Genomic DNA, 23741 nt, shown 5'->3' with positions numbered 1-23741 from the left:
TGAATCTATCCCAATTAGTGTTTAGACAGCAAAATTACTTTTGCTCTTTTGACTTAAAATTATGGTGCATCTAATACACTACCCAATTCTATGTATTTTCATTCAGAGGCAAGTCTCATTGTTATTCCTAAGCATTCAAATACTTTCAGCCTTATTGTGGAAACTGTACAATAAATAGTACATATCAGCAAAACAAACTGTTTTTTATTGCAGTAGCAATAATTCATTTTTTTGGTCTCACCTGTATAACTTGATTTCAAGTATGGTTATGAAGAACTACCAGACAAAAGCAATTCAATTTCAAAAAGCTCTCTCTTTCTCCAATTCCCAGCTGACTATTCATTAGCAGTAAATATAATTTATAGTTAACTCTGCCCACTGCTGTGCATTTAAGGGTCTGACAAAGCTATTCTTTTTACCACTATGCTTTTTAAGAGAAAAAGAAAAATCTTTACTTCCTGTGAATTTCTTTTCAGAGTTGCTTCAACATGAAATGATTTAGTGGAAGTCCTACCCAGCTGGAATTTTGTCTTAATTTCCCTGTAAGCCTCATTTAACTTAATGAGACTTACTTCTGAGTAAACACCTAAGGGGCTGCACTATAGAAGAGGAGAGTGCTTTGGCTCCAGTTTTGCAGTCTCCCTTTCACTGACAGTCAAGGCAACCATTTTTTAAAAAAACAAATTGGAATATTTTTTATTACCTGTGACGACGTAAAACCAGACATATGGAACGCAGAAAAGACTAGGGGTAACTCAGCCTTCAGCAACATCTCAACATAGTGTGCACTGCAAAAATAGATTGGATGGATCCCAGACGCTGCTGTGTCAACGGGCAGGTGAATCTGGTCAATGAAGCAACAATACCCAAAAGGATCCTTATTATACAGTTTTTCAAAGGTCTCCCTTCAAAAAGATGTCACCTTCCCTCTGCCCATTCATTATCCACATGCAGAACAGAACAGTGATCGCTTTTCCTAATTTATGTCTAGCTGTAGAAAGTTTATTTGCTCCCAACACAACTAGAAAAAAAATATGGCAAAGTAGACAGTAACATTTACCATTGCTTTGGGAGCAATGGGAAGAAAGGACTACCTGCTTCCCCCTTCCCTCCACAGCCCCCTGATAATCTGGTCCTGAAGGCTGCCCCCCCCCCCAGGAATATGGGACATAAGTGATGGGAGCTGCAGATGGATGGTGGAACTGGCAAAAACTGCATGTCCCTCTTAAATGAACGGAGAAGCGCCTTAGGATCCAAGTCAAGTCCTTGCCAGGGCCAGCCATTTGGCTGTCTTCAAGCAGCTGCATTGCGCATTCCAAAATGTGTGTTTCAGGATCCCTTGGAGAGTTGTCGAAGGTGTTGTAGCACACCTCTAATGCTGGACTGTTTCACGGAAACCAAGAGCTGCACACTAGAAAGAGCTGTGGCTCTTCAAGGAATCCTGGCATGCACAGAATTCCTTGGTGCCTAATAGAAGCATTTCGGTCCCAAGTGGATTGCTTGGGGTCTTTCTGCTGACCTACCTTTTGCAAGGAGATTTACTATCTCTAAAAAGTAGTGTACAGAAAAGCCTGTTCTTGCCAGAACTCCATGAATTGACTGACAGCCTGCTTGCCTTAAACTGAGTTTATGACATTTAACTGCTAATTTGAGTGCTTTGTTACCAGTGTTAACAATATAATTTGGCTTGTGGCTTCCCTACTAGATGTGAACCATTGCTTTGACCTCTAATGGCCTTAGAAACAAATGGGCATCAACTGTGCAAGCGTCGAGGAAGTTCCAGAATATGATTTGGAATTGTCACATGTCCATAATGTTCATGAGTAGCACTTCTTGATCATGCCCTACACTACTTCTTAAACTCTTTTTCAAATCTTAGTCCCTCTTGTCATATGGCTTTATTATTTTGGGGTGCTGACATGTCTCAAGTGGGGAGCCACACTTGTTTGCTCAGTTTTCTAGTATGTGGAAGTTTATGTTAGTAGGAGAGTAAAAAATTAAACATACAAGTTTTCATTTAATTCTGTGATTATTTATGTTAAAGGAAACTTGTATAAATATCTGAGATGCTAAAATAGTGAGGCTCTGACTAGCAGTGACAATGCAAGCTGGCTTACTTTTTTTTCCCCTTATCCAAAATTGCTACTTTGTATCATTTAATGATTTTATAATAAAACAAAAGCTAATAATCTAAAGCATGAGCTTGCACATAGCAATAATAATAAAAAGGCCATTCAATAGTTCTATCTGCCTACATACAGAATTTAACACTACTAATAAAGTGAATTTTATAGCTCACTTTAAAATTCAATAACACCACCACTGCTATCTGTCTACCTGTTTTTCCCCAGTTCCAGACAACCATTTGAGCAGATGTCAAATCCATATTTTTCTGAGAGAAATTTTGCAGGGCAAACATTTGGTTAAAAAAACCTTTAAGTAACTGCATTGTGTTCTGTTTATAAACAACTTTGGAAATATTAAATTTCATTTAAAATGTTCAGAGCAATCTTGTCAAGATGAAACCTTTTTTGAAGTCTTACAGAACTGTGCAGCCGTGGTATCCAAAGGAATGCTGACACAAGAAGACGGGAGAACTGGTGGAGAAAATTTAATGTTTTTTCCCTGTCTCCCATCATTATTAGAAATACAGAAGATGCAAACCAATCAAAGCCGACGTATCCTCCCTGCAAACCACCTGTAGGAAAACGTTCAGGAAATCCAAGGGTTTGTTGTTAAATGCAGAAAAACCCTGCCATCGAAAACACATCTATTAATAGACCATTATTAGAAAAGGATCAGGCCTAGATACCAAATCCAGAGACTTAAGGGTATTCATATGCATCATGTACAAAGTACAATTGTGAATGCAAATCTATAACTGTGGGATGTCTGTGGATCTGCTTTCTACACTGGAATAAGTGGGGAAACCACTGTAGATTTTAAAAAAACTCTGGGCAGAAATAGAAACTTAGATGGGAGAGAATCTGCTCTAGAAAATATGCCTGTTGAGAAAGGAAAATGTTATGAAGTTCCTGCCTATATGGCACAAATCTTTGTGCCATCTTAAATAATTCAAGAAGGCATCTTAAAAATTATTTTGACAGTTATACCGACAAAAGACTTGGTGATGTTTATATTATGAGAAAGGATACGCAACGATGTCCTTAGAACTGCCTGTTGTCGTTTCAAAAAATTTTCACAGAGCATTATTACATGGCATAGATCATCTTCGGCATTCTCTCTCAGCAGGTTCAAATGTTTACCATAGCTAAACAAAAAAAAAAAAGTTTAACTTAACTAGAAGCTATACACATTTTCATTTACTTATTTCATTATAGAAAAGAGCACACCAGACATTAATGTGAGTGATTTGTAGCCCATTGGCAGAAGCCTTAATCCACATCATATTTATAGCCAATCTATACTGGGAAAACATGTCTGCAGCTGTTTCTTTCTTTTAAACCTTGCTACTTTATTTAAGATGCATAACATTGCACATGAAATAATAATCTGAATACAGAGAGCTGCTTTATGCTCATGGAAGGGCTTGGTACAAACCCAACAATATTTGTGACTCCTTCTTCAAACAGCTGAACTCCATCACCACCACCCATGGCACACCAGAAGCTGCATTTGAAAGTCCCTCATTCCCAGATTAAACAGTTTTCCATGTGGCTTAGATGGCTGGTCTTCCAAAGAAAGCACTCCAAAGGCCCCTTGGGTTCGTGGTACTAGTTTAACGGTTCTTTGAATCCTGGCCTAACCTCTCTCTCCAAATAAAGCACATTCTGCCACTTAAATGAGACCGCTGGTTAATTTCTGCGTGAAATGTATGATTTAATGGATTAAGGCACTGATTTGACAAAATTATGCTCTTTCTGTTATAGATGCTGCAACTGCATGCAAAAAATGATGCAGTTACTCAGATATTGCTGTTCCACTAATGTAAACAAATAATCCCAAACCTTCCTTATGCCCAGCTCCAACCAAAGTTGTTGGTGGTTTTGCTAGGGATGTAGGAGCTGGGTGTGAAGCCTCAAGATAGGTGCAGGAAGGTACAAAAAAGTATATTAAATACACATCAGATTACATGTTTCCAACCACAACTGGTGCCGTTACAGCAAGACCAGGATGCATAAGAGGAATGTAATGTGCAACATAAAAATAAGCAAAACAGAATTTTTGAACCTGTACCTGGTACTTTCCATGACTATCTATCTGCATCTGCTTGCAAATCCTATTTGCCTTTTTAAAATTGTGTGAGTGTCTTCTCATCAAGGCAAGGTAGCAAATAGAACAGAAATAATGGCACAACAGTATTGTATAAGCATTTGCACATTTAAAATGTTAAAACAAATGGGCTACCCTACAACTATAATATGTGCCAGCCTAGTGAAAGCATAGGTGTGGCGTGTATTTATATTTTTATAATATAAATGGCTAACCTTTCTGGGCCTGAGGGCTGCAGTTAACCTTGAACAACCCCCTGGAAGCTGCATACCAGCAGTGCATGTGATCAAAAGTGTGTGTAGCCATCTCACTCCCTTGCGCGCGCGCACACACACACACACACTCACACGCATATCCATTGATACTAGACATTTTTAGTATAAAAACTTATTAAATTCTTCCACAAAGCATTCTGCTTTGCTTCAGGCTTCCATTTGCACCCCACTGTTCACAGCTTAAGTCAGCTTTAAAATGCACATTATGTTGATTTAGATTATTATTCATTCTAGGAAGATCAAATAAAGCACATACAATGGAAATATGTTGATAGTTTAAATAAATGAATGAAACATTAGTGGTTCAAGAGCAAGGAAGAAGATTACTAGGTCTCAGTTGAATTAATATGGAATTATTAAAGCATCTGTTAATAGTATTTTGGTAAAAATATAGTGTAAAGAGCTTGGTTACTCATACTAGAACAGCTTACTACAAAAATAACAGTATGTATTATAAAGATGTTTTTAAAATATCTGATACTCCTGTTACTGCACTTCCAATGAGGAATGGCTTGAGGGAAGCAATGGCTTCCTGTTACCTTACCATGTAGAATTCACACTGTTGTTCATGACTTTAAAAGCCCTAAAGGGCAGAGGCCTGGCTGATTTAATGAATCAAGGTGACCACAGATTCAAAGAACTGTAGCGTTGGAAGGGAACATGAGGGTCATCTATTCCAGTTCCCTGCAATGCAGGAATATTTTGCCCAATGTGGAGCTCAAACCCACGATCCTGAGATTAATAGTCTCATGCTCTACTGAATGAGCTACTCTCACTCCTAAAACTTATTTATGTTCTGCCCTTCGCCACAACTTATCTCAGGGTGAATTACAAAAAAGTTACAATATGATAAAGCACTAAAATACTGTTAAAATCATCAAAGTAAACCCATATGGTTGCCTATACCTACTCTCTGTAACTGTGTGACTACACAGAGATATTTAGAAAGCATGATGGAAGAGAAAGCAATTCAGCTGGCGCTGAAAATGAATGGCATCAGCTCAGTCTTGGAGAGAGGGACATTCCTTAACTGATGGAACCAGCGCTGAGAAGCCTCTAATTACATTTTTGGTGGTACTGTCAGAAGGACCAACCTAGCTCATTTCAAAGGCTTGGCAGGACAATATAGAGCAGGGTAGGGCCACCCACCTGTCAATCACCTAATGTCATAAAGATGTCACAAGGGTCTTGCAAAGTTCCTAAGCTTATATTGTAAAATAACCAAGAATGTTCTTCTATTTCACTATTGCTCCTACTGTGACCAACAGGGACCTTTAGATAGACCTTCTCAGTAGAAGTCATACAATTATAAAATTCTCACTCCTGAGATGTTTGCTAGTCAGAACCTAATCATCTAGAAGCACTCTCTAGTTTGGGGTGGCCTTTGGTGCAACGAGTTAATTCAAATTGTTAACTGGTTTCAAGACAAAACAAAACATGATTTTTGTATTCAGTTAGGGGGGGGGGTTATTTTATCATAGTAGTAATCAAGCACTTTTCTTTTTGTGTAATCTGGTTATATATTTTTTAACCTGCACTAGGCCTCCGGTGTAGAGCAAATAACCATCCTCAAATAAATTACATTCAATGTGTCTGAACACCATTATTAATCCCTTCAGTGGAACAAAAAAGAATAAAAGCAAATTCCTAGTTTTGAAGGACAAGCTAAATGACCTTTATCAAATCTATTCTGAAAACAACAATTATGGTAATTATGTTGAAATATACAATTCAAACTTACTTAAAGGAATGAAAAACATACAAACCATACCAGGAATTATATACTGGTAAGAACATCAGTATTCATTATAAATCTCAGCTATGAAGTCACTGGGTTGACTTAGGCGAGCCTTTAACTCTTCACCTCAGCCTGCCCTCCTTTTCAATGGTAATAATGGAATATTTATTTCTTTAAAAATTACTGACAACTTTTCAAAAAATGACAAGGTTGTTTACAAATAAATATAGTACAATAAAACATAAAGCAAACTGTCTAGAGTTCAGTAAAGCTGGTACTAAGGATTAGAGTCCAGGAACGCCCATATCAAATGAAACGTTTTTACCAGCAGCAGAACATCTGCGCTGTAGGTTCCTGTCATATCTGTAAGGGGAGGTCATTCCAGTGTGGGACACTGGTCTATTTTATACAGGTCGTCTTGTGAGGATTACCAAGAAAATATATGATAACCACATTGCACAATATTCACTCTCTGTCCAGTTTACAGCAGGTGCATGGCTTCTGAGCAGGATCCCCAGAGGGGAACTGGATGCAGCCCAAAGAGAAAACACAAAGCCATCATTTATACAGCACAACTGATCAGTCGGCATAAAAAGGTAAAAATAAAGAAAAAAGGCTAATGAATCCATTCTAAGACGGGTACTACTTAGACCTGAAAGCTTGTTATTGGCACACACAAAAATAACCAATTATGCAAAAATGGAGTATTCCATTTGCAATGGGGCACTAATTTTAGTACATCTTTGTTTTGTTTTGATAACATTAAAGTATCCCTATATAGACACTTAACTTGGTCCGGTGTTGTTTCAGCACACTATAGCCCCATCTACCATATTTCTAAGATGCTTCATGGAGAACACCCAAAGGCAGACAAAGCTGGCTAAGAGGTCACTTAAAGTGATGTAGGTGCTGTTCTGCCGGTAGGGAGAGAAGCCCGCCAGCAAACCAGCCCTTACACTGCTGCAGGTCACCCACAGAAAGCTCCACAGACATAGATATTCTGCTGCCACTGAAACACTGAGGGGTTGCCCAGTGTTTCATGAGAAATGGAGGATCTGATATAGTTCAATCAATCGGGTTTTTTTGTTGTTGTTACAATTTCAGATCAGCCACTAGAATATAGTCCAACACATATAATTTTACAGAGATTATAAATTTGGGGTTACCAGTACTACCAAAAACTAGGGTATGTTTGTGCATTGCCATACATTCATAATCACACTAGAATGAGTTTTTTGAGTGCTAGTGTGGTTGGTAGAGAGATGTAATCATCTGGTTCCTGGTGATGCATGCTGATGTGCATAATTTTGCCACATTGATGGGTCTGGTGTAGTTAATTCCCTTCTGTTGGCTGCAATGAGGGGTGTGGGGGGGAAAAGGAGAAAAAAGTCTATGGACCCCCCACAATGGATGCAGTGAGCCAACAGGGATTGGGAAGTAGCAATAGCTCTACCGTAGGATCAGTGAGAGGAGGAAGAGCTTGCTCAGCCATTGATTCATGGAACATTACAATATTTTGGTGATGTATCTGGTCTGGAAGGTGCTGGTAGCAGTGAGAGAAACCGTGTGCAGTTCTGTGGTTCCAAGACATTCACGTTACAATAATGATTTTCACCATAAAATTGTTCAATTTAAATGTTGTATTATGTCGAATGGATGGTTTCAATAGCATTCAAGTCATAACAAATTAAAAATGAACTTTTTATAAATACCTAAGTGAAATGTTTTGACGTAATGTACCTGATTGTCATTTTAATGCCAAGCTGCTGTACAGATGAAAGAGTTTTGATCTCCACATTTGCATCAGCTGCAAAGAAAAGAAAAAGTCACATAAAAATAAGTTCAGGTAGGTAGCAGTGTTGGTCTGACGCAGTCAAAATAAATAAATTAAAATTAAAATTGTCCAGTAGCACCTTAGAGACCATCTAAGTTTGTTCTGGGTATAAGCTTTCGTCTGGTGTCTGAAGAAGTGTGCATGCACACAAAAGCTTATACCCAGAACAAACTTAGTTGGTCTCTAAGGTGCTACTGGACATTTTTTTAAAAAAAATAATTTATAAAAATAAGTGTTTAACCATTTTAATCTGAATTTCTAAGAACTGTTTAAAAGATGAAGTTTGGTGGCAATCCATAATACAGTGAATTTAGTGAAAGCAATAAATAATAGTTATTATAGTTACAATAAGACAACACTTTGGACTATCTATGGCCTTACTTTTAACAACTGAACTCTACAAGCTTCCATTTTATGACAGATATAAATACCGTATTTTTCGCACCATAGGACGCACTTTTTCCCTCCTAAAAAGCAAGGGAAAATGTGTGTGCGTCCTATGGAGCGAATGCAGGGGGGAGGCAGGTGGGAAAAGCCCTCAAGAGCCGCACACAAGCTTCGTGCGCTCTTGCGGGCTTTTCTCCAGGAGGGAGAAGGGACTGACTGGCTGCAGCAGTCCCTTCTCCCTCCTGGGGGAAAAGCCCCCAAGAGCGGCACCCTTTTTAAAGGCTGCGCGGCTCCTGCGGGCTTTTCTACAAGGTGGGGGAATCCCCCCACCTCCCAGAAAAGCCAGGAGAAGCCGCACAGCCCCTTTAAAGAGCGTTCGGCTTCTGCGGGAGGTGGGGGAAGCTGCAGCAGATTCCCTCCTCCCGGGCTCCCTTTGAAGCGGCAATGTGGGAGGGGAGCAGCTTACACTCGTGTAAGCAGCTCCTCTCCCACTTTCCTCCTTCAAAGCAACTACGGAGGAGGGAAGGAAGAGGACCATGGATCCTCCGCTGCTGGAGGCTTCAGCAGATTCCCCCCTCCGTGATTGCTTTGAAGCAGGAAAGTGGGAGGGGAGCAGCTTACACTCGTGTAAGCAGCTCCTCTCCCACTTTCCTCCTTCAAAGCAACTACGGAGGAGGGAAGGAAGAGGACCATGGATCCTCCGCTGCTGGAGGCTTCAGCAGATTCCCCCCTCCGTGATTGCTTTGAAGCAGGAAAGTGGGAGGGGGGCAGCTTACACTCGTGTAAGCAGCTCCTCTCCCACTTTCCTCCTTCAAAGCAACTACGGAGGAGGGAAGGAAGAGGACCATGGATCCTCCGCTGCTCGAGGCTGCAGCGGATTCCTCCTCCGTAATTGCTTTGAAGGAAAGTGGGAGGGGGGCAGTTTACACTTGTGTAAGCAGCTCCTCTCCCACTTTCCTGCTTCAAAGCAACCACGGAGGAGGGAAGGAGGGGACCCATGGATCCTCTTCGCTGCTCGAGGCTGCAGCAGATTCCCTCGTCCTGGGCTCCCTTTGAAGAAGCAAAGTGGGAGGGGAGCAGCTTACACTCGTGTAAGCAGCTCCTCTCCCACTTTCCTCCTTCAAAGCAACTATGGAGGAGAGAAGGAAGGGGACCATGGATCCTCCGCTGCTCAAGGCTGCAGCGGATTCCTCCTCCGTGATTGCTGGGAGCTTCTCTGGGCAGGAATTCCCTCAGCTTAAGTGGGGTGGGGGAAGTGTGGCAGGTAGGGGGGTACCTACCTAGACACTGAAGCCACATGTCTCTTAGATGAAAATTGGGAGTGAGCATTGTGTGAAGTGGCTGTGGATCTCCTGCCGCAGAACTGTAGGACTGTATAGAGTTGGGAGGGCCACCCAAGGGTCATCTAGCCCAGCCCCCTCACAATGTAGGAATCACAGCTAAAGAACGCCAGGCAGATGGTCCCCCAACCGCTGCTTAAAAGCCTCCAGTGGTGGAGACCCCAAACACCTTCCGAGGTCATTGCAGGGTTGGAAGGGAACCCCAGGAGTCATCTAGTCCAGCCCCGGTGGACAGCGGGCGCAATCCATCCCATTGCGCAAGACTAAAGATGCTGCGCAAGGCTAAAGAAGAAGCCAAGGCAGGGATGGATCGCGCTTGCTGCCTTGTCTTCTTCTATAGCTGCACTGGAGAGGTTTAGCTCCTGGCTGGAGAAGTTGCGCGGCTATGGATCCCGCGCGCTGTCTTGGCTTCTTTGCTCTTTGGGGCTGGGGGGGGGGACCCGGGCTTCCCCCACAGCCCCGAGGAGCTCTGGGAGAAGTGGACAGGATGCGTGCAGCCTGTCCGTTGCTCTTTGGGGCTGGGGGGGATAATATTTTTTTCCTTGATTTCCCCCTCTAAAAACTAGGTGCGTCCTGTGGTCCGGTGCGTCCAATAGAGCGAAAAATACGGTAACTGTCAGCTCATGGTTCATCACCCCTTACAACTTCATAAAACTGTCAAAGTGGCACCTTGCCTAAATACTGTCTGTAGTACTTATGCACAATCCTATGGGTGTTGCGATGGAGTTCTAGGAACCATAGGATTTTGCAGATGTATCTCACCTTCTCCATGGGCTCTGAAGAAGCTTCATCCAGGTTGCTATGAAAAGATCCATAACTACTACTTCTCCACAGAGAAGAGGGCAAAAGGGAGCATTTTGAGGGTGGATTTAAGTGGTGTCTTTGGATCTGCTTGAATCCAAAGCCCTTTCACTCTGAAACCGTAGGGAAAGAATGCTGACCCTTTGGCTGGTGTCCTTCTTTTCCCTATTCAAATTCTTGAAAAAAAACAACTAAGAGCCAATAGGAGGAGAGAAGAAATGGGAACAACGCCATCACACCTTCTGTCCTGACAGTGCATTCCCAGAGGGCTTTGGATTTTGTGATTTGTCTTCTATAACTACTAACCACTCCCAACACTGTTGCTTTGTCTAAGCACTTATCCGGCAGACAGAACATGACATCAAGTGCTCTTCTCCAATATTTGACTCAACTCAGCCTTTTGCCAAGTATGGGTAGCATCCAGTAAAAACAATAGCCTAATTCACTATAATCAAAATGAACCAACGGATTATCCTGTTTCACAGTCTCTCTCTCATATATATATATATATATATATATTCATGACATAAATTAATGTGTAAAATTGTGGTTGGGTTTTCATTATAGCTATGTTTTCCTATTCAGAAGATATCTGTATCAATTCTTTTAGTGCAGATTTTAAAATGGCTTTCAGAACTCTTCACAACTGAAGTACACTTAATATTAACCAATGAGTGAAGCATTGGCCTGGTGCGGTAGTTCTTAGATTTTTCCAGGCTAACAATATTTTCACCTGTTGTTTATAAAAAAAAGTGGGCCTACAAGTCTTTCTTTGTACTTTATTCAATACATTAGAAGCTCAACACCTCTACAGGGAAGGGGGAGGAGGAACGAAAGCTGCAATTGTAATGATGCACAAAATGTACGTTGTTTATTCCAAAATATATTATTTAATTTCCCCCAAAATCAATGTGAAACCCATTTTATTAAAAATGTCTTGAAATAATGTGGCTTTCAGAACAAAAGCATCAAAGGATCAATTTTCTCAATAAGAAAACCATTTTCCCCTTAACAAAAGGCAGAGTATCTCTGAACTGTCAATCAGACAAAGAGGTGAAACTGCTCTAGTAGTTAAGCAGAATGAATAAAATATGCTATGGCAGCAGCTCCCAAGCTGCCAAATTCAGGGAAAAGGTTTAAGTACACCTCACAGTTCAAAGAGAAATAAAAATTGCACAGAACATGTGTAATTCATTTTTTAAAGAAGAAATCAAACATTCAATTGGATGTATCACAATTCATATTTAATTTCAATATATGGTGACTGTCAGAATTCCAGATACAGAATTCCAGATACAGCTGAGAACTTGTGCTGAAGTAGTTTAACAATATTGACCATTTTTGTTTTTCAAAACGCATCCTTAATACAGAGTTCACCGGCTTCTAAGCAGAATAAGGCAGCCTCCCCACCACCATACACCATTTTAAAAATCAGATCTATTGTGTGCAGTTCTTAGGTTTTCTATCAAATTCAGATTCTAAAGTAACAATTTAATAATCTATTAAACAATGCCAAAAAATGTTTGTACTAGTTGGATGCCATTAACATTGATAATTACAAGTGTTGGTGTCAATTTTCCCAAAAGGAATGTGACTTCCTCTTCTTAGTGTTAACAGGGTGCTGACATCCAAGAAGCACAATTTATTTTTGCATACAATATTAATTGCATTAATCCACAACAAATTTAATATCTTTATAGGGGTTCTTCCAACCCCTGGACTTCCCCCCACTCCTCTCCCCAGTTTCCAATAATTATCTCTTCTCTTTTCTGTGACTAAATACTTTTATCTAATCTATTAAGTCTGCCTTTTCAATACCCTTTATCAAATTATATTACAAGTACTAATCCAAGCCTGCTAACGTTTTTAAATGTTTGCAATGCTCCTACATATGTTCTATAAAGTTAACCCATTCATTTCTAATTTTTTTGTCCTCTTGGTGTCTAATCTTCCCATTCAATTTCGCCATTTTGGCATAATCCATCCAGCTCTCTTTTCGCACAGAAGGAAACTTCTTGAGCAACTGCTGCTCTTCCAGTAGCTACTGAAATAGGAAGAACCTGGACAGACAATGGGTCTCTCTCCCTGAAGCCACTTGGACCCAGAGGCTGTATCTAATCACCCTGATGTACTAGCAGAAGCTGACTTAAGGAATCCCACCAGTGCAATGGGACCTTTCCCTTTCTCATCCCCTGTGCCCTCCCCCCCCATATACTCCAGAGGATTGGGAGAAATGCCAAAACAGTGCATGGTGGAAGGAGAGAGGAGACCTTCACTGCAAGAGTGAGAATACGCAGAACCTAAAGAAGGCCTTATCTTTATGTTTATCCCATCAAGAGGAATCTGGATGGCTCTCATGCTGGCTTACAGAGTATGATATAAAAAATAAAAAATAAAATCCAACATAAAACTAAAACTCAAAAGAAATATGGTAACAGTGGCTGAAAACTGCAGCTAGAACACAATTCAGTTTAGAAGTTAAATGCCTTTCATAAAGGTCAAGTAAACTAAAAAAAGATAACAATGAATAATCTTCTTTCCTAGAACACAAAATTCCAATCTCTTACAAATCTACACATAATAAAATAATTCTTTGCACTTGCATCCTTAGATACCATCTAGCAGATGAGCAATCCTGTCCTCATGCTAAATTACTACTGGTAAGAATAAAGCAATTTCAAAACATAAAGGTCAATTTTTAAAAGTGTAGTCCATGTTCCAGGATTTTCAGCTTTTATTGCTACCTTGAAAGGAGATGCAAAATAATGTGTATGATCTGTCCTAATTCTAATTACATGAGACGTGTTCAGCTCGAAATATATACAGCTACTTATTTCTAAAATGACATTACATTTGCCAGAATTTTAAAGATTCTCTTCAGCTGGAATTGTTTCTCTATTAACAAAGTACTCCTCAGAGTTTTGAAGGGGAAAAAAATAAAATGTGAGCAGCAGAAGTGCAGTCTTAGTTTTATAGAGCTCAGTAACCCCATGTAATCAAATGGCAAGCATGAAAATAAAAAATCCGTGGAAGACAACAAAGTACGAAATGTTCTTTTAATAGCCAAATCCCAAATGGGACATGCAGCCCAATTTGTAATGTTTGCTATGCTCTCCAATTAAAAGGGAAGCTTTGTCCACTTTCACTTCATTGCCAAACTATGGGCAAGAACTACATGGAAGGGAAGGATGAGAGGAGATATTTCCCAGAAAAAAAGGTCAAAGGTTGCTTTTAATACACACACACACACACACACACACACACACACGTGAGGTTATAATGTTTAGTCTTCTCTCAGGACAATCTAGCCAAGTAGGGTCAACCATCAATGATGGGCAGGAAATGATTTTCATTGTCCCACTTTTAGAGATCCTTTAATAAGAAATAAGATTTCAAACCTATGCCTGAAAGACATGCCCACCATGTCTATTACTCCGTACCAAAACTAATATTTAAAAAACCCAACCCAGAGACATTTAGGATGCCTTTGAGACGGATCCTAAAATGAGTTTTGTCTTCACCATGCTAATTTTCTGCAGAAAAATATTAAATCTTGCAGAGGGGCCCAAAAAGCACAGCCCAAAAATAGGTTTGCCAATCCAAATGTTATCTTATGAGTAGACTTAAATCTGGGGTTTGACAAATGTAGCTGGAAAATGGCGAGTCTACTACCTTAGCATCTTAATTTATAGCAGATGATCTGATGCGAACATTGCTGTCAGGACTAGCAAGTACTCCAGTACCACCTCTAGGGCCAGCAGGCTGCCATATGGCGATGGAAAAGAGAAACAAAGAGGAAAGGTTTTAAAATTATCTAGTGTCAGTTTTGTTGTGGTGGTTTGAGCTCAGGAGTGATATTTAAAGTTATATATAGCTATATGCATGGATCATATTCATAAGTCATCCATATATTATATGAAAGACAGAGGCTGGATTTCCAGAAGTCTTTTTTCATAGAAGCTTTAACTTTAAGCGCATCTTCCAAATAAGCCAACAGACAGGCAATATAGAGTTAAGTGTTGCTATTGTTTATTATAATTTTTTAAGCCCTGCAACTGTATAAATGTCAATATATTAGCTTATTATTCTCCCTCATCTTTAAAACGCTAACCGAAACTAATTTGATTTTTCCAGATTTGCAAATTTTATAATGGATTGAAATCCTGAGGGATTTCACAACAGCTGGATGAATTGTGTTATTCTAATTTCAACTACCCAAGGGTTTAGAAAGCTGCTGTAGTTTAAGATAATCAATTTCTCATTTCCAGAAACATGATAACACTGAATATCAATGCATTGTCCTGAAACTACTTTCATATAACACATTGATTCTATTCATTAAAAAGCCAGGCTAAACTATTGTTATACTCCCTGTTGATCAAAGCCTAGCCAAGGTGTGTGTGTGTGTGTGTGTGTGTGTGTGTGTGTGTGTGTGTGTGTAGAGGGGCTGCACTAAGTAGTCTGCTGGCTTATTAAAACTCAAATCCATCTGCTCCCTTTACAAATAATTTGGGATACCAAACAACCTTACATCAGATTTCTTATGCTTGATGATTCTCTGTGGTTTATTCCAGTATATGATCCAAGGGCTCAATACAGAGGAGAAGACAAACAGGGAGCCATAGTGTAACAAAAGTGTCAAAGGAATATGTTGAAAATACAAAATTATATTTAATTTTTAAAACATTTTAATTTCCATTGATAGGTTGAATAAAATACACTACAGAAGCACCCAATTAAAAAAAATCATGTTCCAGCTACTCTTGAACCATAATGAGATGTAAATAGCTATGTGGTATTTCAGAGGGATCCTCCTTATTTTAGTGAAATCGTGTGTGCTTTATGTCAGATTTATGCCTATAGGAAAGGTATAAGAAAACATTTTTTTCCCAAAAATGAGGTGACAGGGTCAAAGTGACTCTGCAAAAGCCAGCTAATGTACCCCAGACACAGTGCAAGTGTACTGGACCAAAGATCACACACAAAGTCAATGGCTGGGGGAAATATGGCCACAATTTTTTATTGAGAATGGAGATTGTTGTGGCATGGCAGCAAGGATCTTGGTATTGGGTGGCCTGACTTCTGCCTGATGTTGTCAGGAATTAGGGAATGGCCCACCTCACTGTGGGTCATCCCAGTGGTTGCTCACCCACATGGCTGCAAAGAAGCCAGCCTCAGTCCCCAGAGCTACAGCCAAGGCCTTAGGGCAGCCCCACCAAGGAACCCTTATGTCTATGAATTCTGTCCTTTGTCCCTCTGCCACCAACTGTATGCTGTGACAAATACTCACTTTAGAATAAAATAATAAACTCAATATTCTACAACCTATGCATGTTGCTATGAGAAAGGTGAAAACCTCATCACCACGTCATAAAATGCCAAGATCTGCCATCCTCCTATTATAATGTATTAAATATAATTATAGACTGCTTTTCTTTTTCAGTCAAAAACTGAAGGTCAGCTGGGTCAAACCAGATCAAGAGAAAGGAGCCTGCTATTTCTACCTATTCCACTCAGGGCCACTGAGAGAGGCTCAGAAGCCAGAAGTGTGGCAGTTACCTTTCAGTTGACCATTGCAAGCCAGAAAAAAACAGCACGAGAGAAGAAAATTACCTTCACATTCTCTGCTGGTGAAGTAACATTCTGATGGCGTTTCAGAAAGATGCAAGACAAACATTTCCATTAATTCTGCCAAATCTGAAATAAAACCAAAATGATTAATGCATCAATGCCACAAAATTTCCTTTAAAAAAGAAATAATGTCTTGTTTTGTGATTTGCGTGTGCACAATTTTGTAACAATAAAAATATATATATTTAAAAATGCCACAAAGTAAAATGCAGAACTTTATCAACCAATTTCTTTGTTTCCCTTATACCCTGCCTTTCCTCCACAGAACCAAAGGTGGCATATGTAGCTTGCTCCACTCCATTTTATCCTCTCGATCACCCTGCGGGAGAGGATAGGCTGAAAGACAGTGAGTGGCTCAAGGGCACCCAGTGAGCTTTATGGCTGAGTGTGGACTGAATCTTAGTCCCTCTGATATAGGCCAATACTCTGACCACAGCACAACAGTGAGTAGAAAATGAACCAAAATGAAAGCCTACAGGCAACTAACAGTGCTCTCTACTACATATGCAGTTAGAAGAAAGTCTCACTGGGTTCAAAGAGGCTAACCCCCAGGTAAGTGCGTTACAAGATTGCAGCCTAAAGCTGTCTATACGACCACATGTTTATTCACAAAAGCATGGCAAAAATAATTCAAAACAGGCATTCTGTTTTTGTATTCATAACAACATTCCTGGTCTAAATTAAAATTTTAATGGCTTCTCTGACAATCTATTCAGTGTAAACTGAAAGGGAATCGTTTGTTATCCTTGGATCCTCTGAGGATTACTTCGGAATTTGTTAGACAGTTTCAACATAAAGAAAATTAGCTGTAATTAGATTGCACTGCCTACATTCTTCTATATAGAGGTTCTGAGGAGGGAAGTTTGGCCTTCATCTTGCAGTAAAGGTCAATGCACTTTAAGAGTTTCTGTCCTCCTTTGTGCAAAAGGCGTTCCAACACAGCTACCTGCTTCCTTTTGCATCTCAGCAGGAAACTTTCCAAGCTCTCCATGGAAGTCTTTCGCACTTCTCTTACTCATTTAAATGAGTAAGAAAGCCCTAAATGGGAGAAGAGTTCTATGTTCTATGCACACAGCATATTTGAGTAGGATTGTTTTTCATTCTTTCATGGATAGTTCCCAAAGTCATCTTTGCAAACACACATTTGCCTAGAGCAGGCTTTCACCAACATCTGAGTTCACTGACCCCTTAACGAGCTTATAAAGTTGTCATTGACCCCCAACCCAAATTCATAGGGATGCAAATGAAATGACATCCAGAAATATCAATGTATAATCAACCTTTTTAAACCACCAATCACCATTACTAGGAATCATAAAATGGAAAAAAAAAATAAGGAATACTGTCACATTGTAAAATCATCTATTAAATACAGAGGCTCCTCACTGGCAAGAGAGATGCACTCTGTACATATTAATGTTCTTTATTCCTGAGGCTCGTTGCATTTCCACACTGTCCCTTGTGGCAATCTTTTCCACCCCTAGGCCGTTTCTGACCTACTTTGGAATTCTAGATCTTTTATTCAGCCCCTGCACGTTCACATCAATATCAACCACTTTGGGAAACCATTGCCTAAATAATGTATAATTCTGATGTAGTAATTCATTTGGAGTAACTCTATCAGGGATTCTTAGAGGAATGTTTAGGATATACTGCTATGGATACATGACGTCTCCAGGCACTGCAGTTGTCTGCAAGGGATTCCGGTCTGGCGGAGTTGACGTTGTCAGGCTTCATGTCACATTTGCAGACATCTTTGGAACACAGAGTTGGTCTACCAATGGGCCTGGTGCTGGAAGCCAGCTCCCCATAGAGCAGAGGAAAAATAACCGTGGGAGGAGTGCAGAGAGAAGAAACGCCATGGTGCATCTGCTGCAGCACAACTGGATGCCTTCATCTGCCCCAGATGCAACAAAACATGTCTCTCCCACATCTGTCTCTACAGAGCATGCTGGTAGCTTCGAGAACACTATCCAACCATCTCGTCCTCTGTTGTCCCCTTCTCCTTGTGCCCTCCATCTTTTCCAACATCAGGGTCTTTTCTTCTCTTCTCATGAGGTGGCCAAAATATTGGAGGCTCAGCTTCACGAACTGTGCTTCCAGTGAGCACTCAGGGCTGATTTTCTTAAGAATGGATAGGTTTGATCTTCTTGCAGTCCATGGGACTCTCAAGAGTCTCCTCCAGCACCATAATTTAGGACATAGCAACATATAATGCAAACTGGTTTAAATGGCATGTCTTCCCCTTTGACAGTCCTCAATCATACCTCACTATAAAGAATCATCAATATAACGTAGCAAGGACAAGCAGTTTCCCTTTAAAAATAATTATACTTACTGGTTCCACTCATAACAGTAGGTTTGTTTTCCATGATTTCACAAAACTGTCTTTGAATATTTTCAATCAATTCCAGCGGTTTCTCTGGATTATTTAAAGCACATGCAAGCTTGCTAGCATCGCCATCTAAAACGAAGATGAAAATATTGCTATGAAAGCTATGGTTTTACTTTTGCCTAAATGACCACAGCAATCAGTGAAAAACTTAGTAAGTCTGCCTCAAACCAATAAAGCTCTTATACAAGGAAATACAAAAAGATGTTCACAGGTCATAAGAGGACTGGACTATGAAGGTGAGTTGCTTGGCTCAAACAGCAGATGGGGGCTGGGAGGCACTCCCCTCCCACCTGGCTGCTCTGCCTATTTAAACTTCATGCAGTATTAGAATTACTAAATATTACCATAGTAACAGCATTTTCCTGAAATTAAAAGTCCTGCTTTTTACAAACAGGTGCTTAGAAATGGGTCTTTATGAGCCTCCAAGAAGCTTTCAGTGAATTTCTTAATTGTAAATATCAAAGTGATCAAGATAATTTCTCCCTGCTATCATCCTCTACCAAGTTCTTGTTTGTGCAATATCGTACCTGTTTCTAGGCTTTAAAATTGCCTAAATTCATTTTAAGTATACACAATAAAACATTTCTGTAGTCAGACTTTAGAAACTTTGGTTCTTTAAGATACTTATTATTCCTGTTTCATTTCAGCATTTTAGTATCCCAGTTAATATTCAACTTCCTAAATGAAATCATCACTTGCAAATGCCGTTAGCCTTTTTTTATTAAATAGAAAATATTTGCTTTCTGTTTCTTTCACCGCATAAAATGCATTTTAAAATAGTGTTTGGACTTTAATAATTTATACTTAAATTGTTTTCCCGTCGCTGGAATTCATTTGACCAACCCAGAGTATTTCACGAAGCTGTTCAACTAGTACAATTCTTCCAATCTATTCCATATGCACTTTCAAATGCCAAGTAATTACACCAAAAGACTTCATTTCTCAAAGGCCCTCACTGGCACAAGCCTAATTTAGTTCTTCATCTAATGTTCACTTCATGTAGCCAGGCACAGGGAAAAAGAAGCTTCTTGCGCAGATAAGATCGTTGGTGATGATGAAACTCCTCTGGCCCTTTCTCCCTGTATGAACATGACTTGTTCTCACTGCCAAGGAGGAATAGGTATTCATTTCCTACTTTCAACACCTTTTGTTTATATCTATTTGTAAGTGTAAAGTATTCTATATATCTTATCATGCTTCTCAGGATCCCACTTTTTGACTCTACATGATTGCCCTTTCCTTTTATGAGAATGAAAGGTGGCAATAATGTATAAGATTGGAAAGTACTTAATAAGAATAACTTAGAAAACTTAAGACTGTGTCTGTTAGGAGAAAGATTCAATTCAGGGCCACACCAAGAAACGTAGCTGCTTAAGCAAAGTATAGGATTATAATCTACTGTCACCTGAGGCAGTTGCCTCACTTTGACAGCCCTGATTCAACCCCAGGCAGAAAGTACTAGGATAGGGAAAGGTTTTCTAGAACAAAACTGAGTTTCCTTTATAGGTTATCGGGTGGGAGGGGAAAACTAATTTGTTCCCATATTCTGTTTTCCCTCAGTTTGATTTTCATACGTAAAGGAATTGAGTCCCAGTATCTGATTGCTTTTATTATAAAAACCCTGCTGTGTTTGTATTAAATTCAAGGAACAAGTGTAAAGTCATCCTGTGTTCAATTTAACACTTGGTAATATACATGTATATTAACAAAAACGTTAAGCCTAATGGATAATGTGTGCATCTTAGAATTGAAAGGGAAAAGCACAGTAGACACAGATAAACCATACAATCCCGGCAGGTTTTGAATGCGTAAGACTCTTCTTTGGGGAATAAATGCTGCCTATGGGACATGGGGTACATTCAGTAAAAATCCTTGATTTGTAGAGTTAAGCTCCACAAAGATTTTTATTTTATCCTCTAAAGAGCCTTAAGTGTTTGAAATGCATGCCGTTATTGTACTGTTTGCCTGGACATAAATATCTGCACCTACTGTGTTCTCTCTTTCACAAGGGATTTTGCTTGGAGCTACCCTCTCTGTGACAACACCTTATGATTCAAATGTGAATAAATACAGATCCATATTGCATCTCAATGATAAAATACAAACCAAGCAATGCAAACGGAAAATCAAGAGATAAAAATAGGAAAAAACTATCCCAAAGGAATATGGTAAACTCCAGCTGCCATACAGATATGTTCAGCTCATATTCTTTACCCTCGTGAGCCTTTCAAAAAGGTTCCTCAAAACAAAACAAAACAAGATTTATGCACAGACTAACACATAACCATAAATTAATCTAAAATACATATTTGTGCTTTTTACATACATCACTCCAGTAAACTAACATATTATACCTTGTCTTGTGTCAGTTTTTCTTGGAAATTCAGCAAGATAGCATGTTGGTAAAGGATATGATGAAAACATGGGCCAAGGATATGGATCATCACCCTAAGGGAGAACCACCAATAATAAAGTGATGTTATAACTTACTGATGGCTTGTCTATTTCATTCTGTCGTTTCAAGAATCTGCACTCTGTACTTACAGGTAATCTTCAGATATTTCATGCATTACCCACATATAAAACATAGTGCACTTGACACTGTACTTTAATGCTATCAGTGTAATGAGTCAGGATTATTACACAGAACAACTCTTTTAAGCCCACTCAAAGGCCAGTAGCCGCAGTTAGTCAGCAGAGGTGCAATGGAATAATCAGCTCTAAATAAATGATAGAAATAATAAATAAATCTCAGTCTGCAGCACTTATCTCCAGAGAGGCTAAATGTGAAGAAAACTGAAAAGCACGTTTACAACCTTATGCAATATTCTTGGAGGCAAGATCCGTTCCGTTGGTCCACCAACATGATTTATTCTAACAAGAATATGGTTTCTCTCTACTGATAGGCCATCAATTATAAAGTCTCTGCAACAAAACAAAATTGAATTGCATGTGGAAATTGCCATGAGTCTCATGATTCTCAAGAGCTAGATTACTGAGAAAGTATTTCAAGCCCGGTTGTTAGCATGGACACTGAATTGCAGTTTTGAACAAGGTAACAAAATCCTGGCACTGGATTCAGGGGAATTCAGAGGTAGAAGGGAATGCACTATGTGTGCTTTGCTTAGTCTTTTTTGACCAGAATATAATACAAACTACTCTTTTTATGGCATTCAGTATTTATTTATGGTGCACTGACCAGCCCTAATGGTTTTTGAGATAATATATTAGCACTTCCCAAGATAAAATTACAACATAGAAGCCAAAAATGGGTTGTGGTTAACGAATAGTTACTTCAAAGGAGTAGCAAGCTTACAAATTATTCCCATCCTTGCCAGGTCAATAAAGATTGTGAATACATCAGGGATTTTCATTCTGCCTCATGTTGGTCGTACCCCTTCATGCATGCTTCCTAGTGACTGTATGCAGCCAAGTAGTAAAGAACGATATGTAGTCATCAGATAAAACTTCCAAGAACAGTTCAACTGGCACAACAATGAGAACAATAAACACAACCCATTTTCATGCTTTCAACACCATATTTTTTGTATCCCCAACAAATGAAAAAAAGAGTCTAATGCCAAATCCCTTAACTCAATGAAGCCATACATTATTATTATTATTATTATTATTATTATTAGAGCTGCCTTCTCCACTGATATTTTTCTTTTGGAGGGTAAGGCTGTGAGTTTATGTGAAAAGCTCCAAGTAAAGATTACACAGAACTATAGAGTGGGGTGATACATTTTTTCAATGAATTTTCCTTACCGAGAAGTTTCAGAAATGTAGATGGTATTTTCTCTTTGGGCATCTAAGAGCACTTCTGATACCTTATACTGAGATTCTAAAAGTAGAAGTGTATCTAGATCACAGCAGAGCACATTTAATAACCTGCAGAATGTAATATTTTGAAATATCAGAACATTACAAGTTATGGGAAATGCAGAGCAGCACTACACAAGTTTAAATATTTTGGAGTTGAGTTCTTTTTTTAAAAAAAAGAAACAAACTAACTGCTGTAATACAAAGCAGAATTAGGAACCTGGGACACAGCATATGGTTTGCATGTAGAATACCACTGACCTATCCTAGAACACCATTTGAAACAACACTGTTATCTACAGTCAAGGTATTTCTATTATATTCTTGCATGTGCACACTGCCTTTTTATTGCTTCTTGTTGAATACTGCTAAACTGACTGTCAATTTCTTATTGTCAGTTTTGTTCCAGGGAGAAGGGGCTTTAATTACCAGTTCTTCCTTTTATTTTTTCTTCTATTTTTTATACAACAACATTGTTTTACTATACAAAGCTCCTTTCTGCAATAGGAACAGAAACTGATAGGGAACAATGTAGAAAGGCTTTATAGAAACAATTTACAGTTGTACCTCAGCTTACATGTCCCTCTGGTTACGTAAACTTCGGGATACGTAAGCAGCAAACCCGGAGGTATATTTCTGGGTTTTTGCCGTGCGCACATGTGCAGAAGCGGTCCCTCCGGTTGCGGAAACCTCGGGATCCGACCGGAGCTCCGGAACGGATCCTGTCTGCAACCGGAGGTACCACTGTACAGGCTATTCATCAGTGAGCCCACTGCTACACAAAACAGAAAGAAGCAAAACAAAAACCTGAAACTAGGAAGCTTGTATCTAAAAGCCCAGGAGTGATGAATACCCTTTGGGATGTCCACACCAGACAGGGTGCGACCTCCAGTTGTGTTTTAATTTATATACCAAAAAAATCAGCGGAAATTTTGCCAGAAAAGGGAGCGCACAATGTAAGGAAGTAACAACATCCCAACAATGCCACCCATTTTCTCTGAAAAAAAGTGAATGAACCAAGGATGGCAACAATGCAAGCAAGCTATCATGGAAACAACCTTTGTTCCCTTTATGAAAGAAAATTGCCTTCCCAGTGTTGCGATCCTATACCCATTTATATGGGAGTAGGCAATATGATTTAGTCCTAAGTAGACATATACAGAATTGCACTGAATTTTACATGGCTGGTTTGTCCAAATTTATCTCATCCATGCCATGTAACCCAAATGCTCCATTTCATGAATAGGTGGAAGAAGAGCCCAACATAATATTGCAGTGGACCCAG

General features: G+C 39.4%; 1 protein-coding gene across 5 annotated transcripts in view; it reads right to left on the bottom strand.

Moving 5' to 3' along the window:
* Nucleotides 1-66: 66 nt before the first annotated feature.
* The window catches only part of TBC1D32 (TBC1 domain family member 32), a 63639-nt gene continuing 39964 nt past the window's right edge, over nt 67-23741 (bottom strand). For 3 of the 5 annotated variants that reach the window (XM_081905425.1, XM_081905426.1, XM_081905428.1), the window contains 9 exons: nt 22403-22525; nt 21451-21559; nt 20989-21082; nt 18578-18703; nt 16222-16305; nt 7987-8053; nt 3156-3271; nt 2544-2698; nt 69-844 (listed from right to left, as the gene is read on the bottom strand). In XM_081905425.1, the coding sequence (XP_081761551.1) occupies nt 656-844; nt 2544-2698; nt 3156-3271; nt 7987-8053; nt 16222-16305; nt 18578-18703; nt 20989-21082; nt 21451-21559; nt 22403-22525 (1063 nt within the window). In that variant the 3' untranslated portion in view covers nt 69-655. Of the gene's footprint in view, nt 845-2526; nt 2699-3155; nt 3272-7986; nt 8054-14043; nt 14371-16221; nt 16306-18577; nt 18704-20988; nt 21083-21450; nt 21560-22402; nt 22526-23741 lie in introns of those variants that run through there. The other 2 variants (XM_081905427.1, XM_081905429.1) reach the window with 2 other exon arrangements.

Source organism: Podarcis melisellensis (genome assembly GCF_964234715.1).
Source record: "Podarcis melisellensis genome assembly, chromosome: 3".
Taxonomy (NCBI): Eukaryota; Metazoa; Chordata; class Lepidosauria; order Squamata; family Lacertidae; genus Podarcis; species Podarcis melisellensis.
Note: the sequence above shows the minus strand (reverse complement) of the source record. Positions and strands in the feature narration are given on the sequence as shown.